The sequence below is a fragment of the Taudactylus pleione genome, unplaced genomic scaffold, assembly GCF_031769625.1.
Source record: "Taudactylus pleione unplaced genomic scaffold, aTauple2 ptg000116l, whole genome shotgun sequence".
NCBI lineage: Eukaryota > Metazoa > Chordata > Amphibia > Anura > Myobatrachidae > Taudactylus > Taudactylus pleione.
This window is the reverse complement of record NW_028284518.1, coordinates 4,496,376-4,504,372: the sequence shown is the minus strand read 5'-3', so window position 1 is coordinate 4,504,372 and position 7,997 is coordinate 4,496,376. Positions and strand designations below refer to the sequence as shown.

General features: G+C 43.7%; 1 protein-coding gene across 1 annotated transcript in view; it reads right to left on the bottom strand.

The window, feature by feature from the left end:
• Positions 1-858: 858 nt before the first annotated feature.
• ADTRP (androgen dependent TFPI regulating protein) overlaps positions 859-7,997 on the bottom strand; it is an 82,901-nt gene continuing 75,762 nt past the window's right edge. Inside the window, exon 6 of the mRNA XM_088471764.1 lies at positions 859-903. Coding sequence (XP_088327890.1) covers positions 875-903 — 29 coding nt within the window. The 3' untranslated portion in view covers positions 859-874. The remainder of the gene's footprint in view (positions 904-7,997) is intronic.

Below are 7,997 nucleotides of genomic sequence, written 5' to 3'. Positions count from 1 at the left end.
ATAAAAAGAGCAGGCAGGTACCTGTGACGATGTTTGTGGCGGTCCTAATTACATGCTGATCAGCAAGTCCGGACTTGAGCAGGTGAGGAGAGCAGTGAGTGACATCACTGGCACATGGGAGCTGTCAGGGAGGAGCTGCAGCCACAGCAGCTCCCCAGTACTGCAGTGCTTAGCCATCTCCAGAGCTACGCGGAAGCTGCCCAGTCGGAGCTCACAGACCGGCCTGATGAGACAGAGACAAAGCTCTCTGTCTCACTTTAAAAAGACAAATAATACTTATGCTCTGCGGGGATTGATTGGCCTGGCAGGGGGGGTTTCTAGGTACTCAGAACCCCCCTGTGTGCGCTACTGCTGGAGTGCTTTGCTTCCAAATTCTATAAACCCAGACTTTAGTAAATATTCCCCTAAGCTTCTTCCTCTTTTGCCTGAAAGTCTAAAATAGAGGATGATGGACTCATCACCTAATTTGTTCACAGAATAATACAGGCTGAGTACAATATTGTGCAGCATAACACCCTGTAGATAGCTTAAATTATTAATACTAGTAATCTGTTTAGAACTTCAGCCATGAATCTTAAATAAATATATTCTAGTGTAGATAACTAGAGACACTTTTGACCTTTTTCCTTGTAAAGTACATTAGTAGATCATAATAATGAGTTTGCAAAGAACAAAACATGTAGTTTTCCTTTTGATAAGTAGACTAGGTTTAGGCTCTAGATATTTCTTTATATTTCTTCTTTATTCTTTAATAGACTAATTCCACATGCTGCAGGTGAATACTGATTGGTACTGGACTCTGCATTATAGACAAGGGATATGTTAGTATCTCCAATATCCTTTCTTCCAATAGGACTTGCTATGCGAAGGAGGTTTATATTTTCTTTTTGTTCATTTGTACATCTGCAAGAGTGAGGAAGATAATAGATGTGATTAGAAATAAAAAAAAGTAACTTTTTAACATTGTGTTATCTTCTAATTATCTTTACCTTTTTAAAAAAAAAAATTTAATTAAAATCTTACCTTTCATTTTTTTTCATAATTTTTTTTTTAGCTGCTAATATATATATATTTGGTTCATACTACAATATTGCTGTCAATATATAAGATTTTAATGGCACACCAATGAGGAAATGGTGCTGGTATTCTGTACAGTATGTAACGCCTGATTGCTAATCATTACCACCTCTCTTTCTTATTCCCTCAACCCACGGCTGGGACCCCTGAAATCCGGTCCTGACCATTACAAAGACAGGACTCTCTTGTTCATGTAATATTTGTCACAACCCTTGTCAGAGAACCCAGTATCAGACCCCACCACTTGCCTGTTACTAGCATGTGCTGACATGCCAGGGGATCTTGGCATCCCCATTCATCATCCACGAGCCACAGCGGGTCCCATTGACTCACTGGCCGGCAGTTTGTGTGGTGGCAGGTTAGAGCGCTGCTCACTTCTCTCCCACTGACAGTGCCCTGCTTCACTCCATGGGCAGTCATGTCACAGTGTCCCTGATGTCCCTCGTGGGATCTTTCCCGTCGGCTCCACTTCATAGGCGCAGACATGTTTCCAATCTGGTGACTCACAGCCAATGGAATCCCAATCTGCCATCACCTGAGTCTACTACCCAATCCCTGACTAGCCTAGGGTATTTAAGGAAGTTCCCAGCACTGAGCAAGTTGCCAGTGCAATGTTGTCTTCAGCCTAGCTGTGAGATACCGTTTAAGCTCCAGCAGAAATTTCTGTTACTCAGTGCAGATTCCCAACTTGCTGCACCATTGGCTCCAGTTACTATCTGGTTCCATCCCGGTGTATCCTGCCCGGTCCTATTCTGGTAATCTTATTTGGTCCCATTCCAGTGTATCCTGTCTGCTCCCATTCCAGTGTATCCTATCCAGTCCCATTCCAGTGAATCCTATCCAGTCCCATTCTGGTGAATCCTGTCCGGTTCCATTCCGCTGTATCCTGTCTGGTCCCATTTCAGTGTAACCTATACGGTCCAATTCCGGTGAATCCTGTCTGGTTCCACTCTGGTGAATCCTATCCAGTCCCATTCCGGTGGGTCCATGAGTTGGAATTATATCAGACCTCCTAGTTTCACTGTCCGAACTCCTGAACCCTCGCCTTCCAGAGTCTACAGCTCGGGTAAACAAACAAATCACATGAGTGTGACAGTTTGCACTGGTCAAATGGATTTGACGAGCAGCCCTGGTAGTGGGACAGATATCCTGCAAAACATTGTAGGTCACATTGAAGGGTTTGAGTCATCTCATCAACAATTGGTGCAGGTTCTACAAGATATTTCGGCTCACCAAGATAGTTTTCAACGTCTTAGATGTATAGGTTCCTATCACAACTGAACCATCTAGCTCCAGGAATTCAGCTCCTGCTCTGTTCACTTCAGTCTCTAACCTCCGATTGTCCACTCCAAATAAATTTTATGGAAGTCCTAAGTTATGTGGTAATTTCACCCTGCAACCAGCAAATTTTCACACTGACAAGACAAAATTGACATACATTGTGTCATTGCTTACTGGTTCAGCACTTGAATGGGCATCACCTCTCTGGGGGGCCTATTCAACAAAACATAATTATCACTTGTGATAATTATGGTTTGAACTCGCTGCGAGTTTAAACACAGGTTAGGAGGCATTCATCATGCCTCCTGCCCTAAACTATCACTTCCGAAAAACTGCTGTTTCTACGAGAGACTTTACTACTGCACCTGGTCAGTTTTCACTGCCTGTCTTCAAGGAATATTGCTGCAGCCACCGCCGGAGACTTGGATCACCCACTTTCCCCACGGTCAGTCCTGCAGCCCCGTGCTGCAACTGCTGTGCCCTCTTCTGGCCCCGGCGTACAGGAAGACTGCTCTGGGAGCTGGGAGGGAGCTGCTGCAGGTAAGAGGAGACAGCAGGGAGGTATCTTTTCAGATCTCTGCTGTATTGGATACTGTATGCCTTCTCAGAGTGGCATACAGTATCACTGTCAAGTTCCAAAAAAAATACCTTTTCATAATTTCCATATCGGGGACTGTGGAAATCATCGGGGGACAATTATAACCAAGAGATATCAGTGATATCTTCTGCATTACATGTTTGATGAATAACACTGACATTTAATTTCTACAAAAATACGTGAAAATCTTAATTTTCACCTACTTTTGTAGAAATTAAGTGATGATGAATAGACCCCTGGAAGAGATCTGACCTGTTACTTTCCAACTACACTATCTTTGTGACAACCTTCCACCATATATTCAATGAGCCAGGTAGACCCACCTCTGCCTCCATAAAAATCATGAGACTTCAGCAAGGGCTCCAGATCGGTGGGGCAGTATGTGGTCCAGTTTCAAACCTTGACTTCAGAGTTACATTGGAATAACAAGGCTCTTGTAGCCACCTTCTGGAATGCAAAGAGATGGAGGAAGTTTAAGTTAACTAGTCAAAGAAGTTAACTACCCATGACCAGCCTGACAACCTTAATGACCTGACTTTGCAATAAAATTGATCTGCGATTCCAAGAATGTTCCTGTGAAAAGAATAGGAGTGAGTGATACAGAGTTCGTCCTCCTCTTTGTCCAAGTTTTCCTCCTTCTACGGAAGAACCTATGCAAGTGAATACAGAGAAACGTGGGGACCAGATGCTGCGCACAACCTATTTCCTGAACTCTGTATATTCTAAATATATTCTAAAGTAGTAGAACCCAAAATGATGAGAGGGTACCAACTAAGAAACAAATGTTGCTTTTACTGATAAAAGTTTCACAATAATAGTCACTACAATTGTAATGCAATATAATATGGTGCCTGTAAACCATTGGTTATACACCAACAGATTAAACAAACAAATAAACACAATGGACAATGCTGCAATATGTCAAAATTGTCAGAAGGAAAAGTAAACAAATATAAACAAAAATAAACAAAATATAGACAAATGTAGACAAAATATAAATAGCAAATGTGCCGATCTATTTGTGAATAGGCACTGGTACTGGTCTCAACCTTAGATGCCGCCAACTGAATAGTCAATATGATAGATGGTTAAAGTATAGTGTTTAGTCAGGGAGATCTAGCGGCGTCCCGCTAGTTCCAAAGGGGTACCTCGGTGGTATGCTGTAAGTCCTGTGGATGTCTGTACGTTGCCCGGGTTATTCTCCGTGTAGTGTGGGGGAGGCTGGCTGTGGCGAGCGCCGGGGATCACTCTGCGTCACGGGCGCCCTGAGTGCCGAGATCACGGACACTGTCCCTGTTGCCAGGGGGCAGGTCCGTGCGCGTGCACCAGGTGCCGGACAGGGGAGAGGGGTGCCTACGGTCCTGGCTTGCGCAAGCCGGGGGCCGCGGACGACTCTGCACCAGAGGATACTTACCCGGATGCCAAGCTGAATTGCTTCTGGCTCTCCACTAAGAAACACCTTAGACACCACCAAGAGAACCTCTGTCTCAACTGTGGTGCTGCTGACCACACCTTGAATTCTTGTCCTGAGTGCCCGTGAAACAGTTTCTCCTAGTCTGCAAAGAAGAGGCCAGATTAGAAGTTTTGTCCCACTTTCCTCAAAGATCTGACTCTATTATTTTAAATTCCTTGGGGAATTCTGATTCTAAATCAGTACCAGGCTTACTGGATTCTGTAGCCGCAGAGAATTTTATTTCTTCTGACTATGTCCATCAACTCCAGATACCTACTGTGGATCTATCCCAATCCATTTCTCTTGCACCCTGATACCTCAAGGTATAGTGTCCACCAGAATTTAAATCTTGAAGATATTTATTGGAGCCCTGCACTTAGAAGAAATTTCCTTCCTGGTCATTCACAAGCCAACTCATTCAGTTGTCCTGGAACTCCCATGGTTATAAAAACATAATCCCCAAATCGAATGGTCCACCATGAAAATTGTATGCTGAGGCAAGTATTGCCATCATTGCCTTCAAAATGTAATTCCTATTTGCAACATGGAGAAGTCCAGAAGGAAACACTTCCACCTCCATACCATTCCTTTTTGGATGTGTTTAGTAAGCAAGGGGCAGATCAGTTTTCCTCTCATTGAGAGTGGGATTGCCCCATCAACTTGATTCCCGGGAAGATGTCACCATGAGGTCGTACCTATCCTCTTTCCGTACCTGAAACTGCAGCTATGTCTGCATACATAAAGAAGAACTTGGACAAAAAATGTATCCGACCATCCACTTCGCCACCAGGGGTAAGCTTCTTCTTTGTGAAAAAGGATGGTGGACTCCATCCTTGTATCAATTATAGGAGCCTAAATGATATTACAGTAAAGAATAAATATCTGTTGCCCTTCATCACTGAGCTCTTTGATCGCATCAAGGGTTCAGGCATCTTTTCGAAATTGGATCTCTGAGGAACTTATAATTTAATCTGGATAGAGAAGGTGACAAATGGAAAGCAGCATTCAACACAAGGGATGGGCATTATGAATATCTGGTGATGCCCTTCGGGTTGAGTAACGCCCCTGCTGTATTTCAACACTTAGTGAACAAAATCTTCTGAGACCTTCTTTACCAATCAGTTGTCGTCTATCTAGATGATATTCTTATTTTCTCCCCAGATCAAATCAAGGAAGTCCTCAGTTGTTTGCACAACAATCACCTCTTAAACTGGAAAAGTGCATCTTTGAGGTTCCATCAATTGTCTTTTTGGGATACATAATCTCAGGCTCCAACCTCAAAATGGACCCTGAAAAGGTCCAAGCCATTCTGTCCTGGACTGACCCTAAATCCCTCAAAGCCACTCAAAGATTTCTTGGCTTCGCCAACTACTATTGCAAGTTTATTAGTGCATTCTCCACTTTGGTGGCACCCATCACAGCTTTCACCCATAAGGAATCCTGCTCAATGGTCGCCCGAGGCCAAGTCAACTTTTCACTTGCTAAAACAATCCTTCATCTCATCCCCTATCTTGAAGCAACAAGAGATTGATCATTCATTAATTATTGAAAGTAGATGCGTCCTCAGAAGGAGTTGAAGCAGTCCTTTCCCAAAAATCTAGTGACAACAAAATCCAACCATACAGGTTCTTCTCCAAAAAATTCTCTCCAGCTGAGAAAAACTACCCTATTGGAGAAAAGGAGCTGCTCGCCATTAAGCTGGTCTTTGAGAAATGGTGCTATTTACTGGAAGGAGCAAACTTTCCCATTTGCAGTTTATACCGATCTTTGGAACCTGCTATTCTTAAAGACTGATCAGTGTCAATCTCCTTGTCAAGCTTGTTGGACATCGTACTTCTCTCGCTTCCACTTCAAGTTGATCTTCAGCTGTGATTCTCAACACAGGAAAGCTGATGCTTTGTATCGCTCAATGCACTCTGAAGAGGATCCAACCAAGACAGAATCTTATTCATTGTTGAATCCTACTGTGTTCACTTCTACTCGACTTTCCAAGGATCCCCCACCAGGGAAAACTGTGAATCCTGACCTACAACAAAAACTCCTTTCTTGGGCCCATGCTTCTTGATTTTTAGGTCACTCAGTAGTAACCCTCAAGTTTATCAAAAGGTAAACCCTCAAGTTTATCAAAAGGTCATACTGGTGGCCATCCATGAAATCAGATATTCAGGCATATATTGCCCCTATGTGAAATGTACACAACGTAACATTTCTCGTCGACCTCCTGCAGGTTTGCTCCATCCCTTGTCCATTCCAACCCATCCATGGACGCACATATCGATGGACTTTGTGACCGGCCTCCCACCTTTCAAATTATACAACATGAGCTGGGTAGTTACTGATTGTTTTTCCAAGATGGTCCATTTTGCACCCTTGGTAAACTTACCTTCTGCTTCACAACTGGCTCAACTGTTCATCTCGAAGATATTCCGGCTTCATGGCCTTCCTTCTGAAATAAGCTATGACAGAGGGGTTCAATTTGTGGCTAAATTTTGGTGGTCCCTTAAATCAAATGAAAGTTCTCCACAGCTTACCACCCCAGACCAATGGACAAACAGAATGTGTCAACCAAGATTTGGAAGGATTCCTATGATTATATATCTTCTCATCTCAAGATGATTGGCTTGAGCTACTAAAGTGGGCAGAGGGCCTGATTTAGACCCGGTCACTATGCTGCGCTCTCTCGCTGCAAAAAAGAGGCCGGGTATGCAAATATGTGATTGCACTGTCTGGCTGAAGGACACCCTCTGTCTTACAGTGCGACGGCAGAGAGAACGCACGCTGTAGTATAAAGCCACCCACCTTTTACTTGTAGCACACGTCATCTCCAGGAAGTGAGTGATTAATCGAGGACATTGAATTGTAGACTTTACCCCACCGCAACAGTGCGATCAGATCAGCCTGAAATAACACCCAAGTCACGTGTACAATGATGTTGCTGTGCTAATTATGCACTCTCATTAAACTCCGTTTTGACTGTCAGACATGCCTGCGTTCGCAGCACCACTCCCCCGTTCCCAAGTACCTTCCCCTGTTACCACCCACAAACAGCACATTCTGTCACTCAAAGTAGCAGCCCGTCTGCAGTCTACGAGCAATTGCTTCCCCATCGCAGTGACTGGTACACGCACTGCGATGCATATGCATGCGCAGATGGGCAACCATTGCTCAAAGTGAGCGAGCGCAACTTAGCAACCGGGTCTGAATCAGCCCCAGAGTTCGCTCAGAATAACATGTACCACTCCTTCTCTGGTTCTACAATATTCTTCACAGTCTTTGGTCTTCATCCTCAGATACCAGAATTCCAATCCTTACCAGTATTCCATGTCCCAGCTGCTAATACATCCTCTCAGGATTTTTCAAAGAATTGGAGGGGGTGCATTCCACTTTAAAGAAGTCTTCTGTGGGTTATAAAATCTTTGCAGACAAAAAAAGAAAAGCTATTCCTAATCTCCAAGCTGGAGACAACGTTTGGCTGTCTACATTAAATCTCAGGTTGTGGGTCCCCTCTATGAAATTTGCACCCCACTTCATTGGACCCTTCTTGATTTCCAAAGTCATTAACCTATTGGCATATTGGCTTCAACTTCC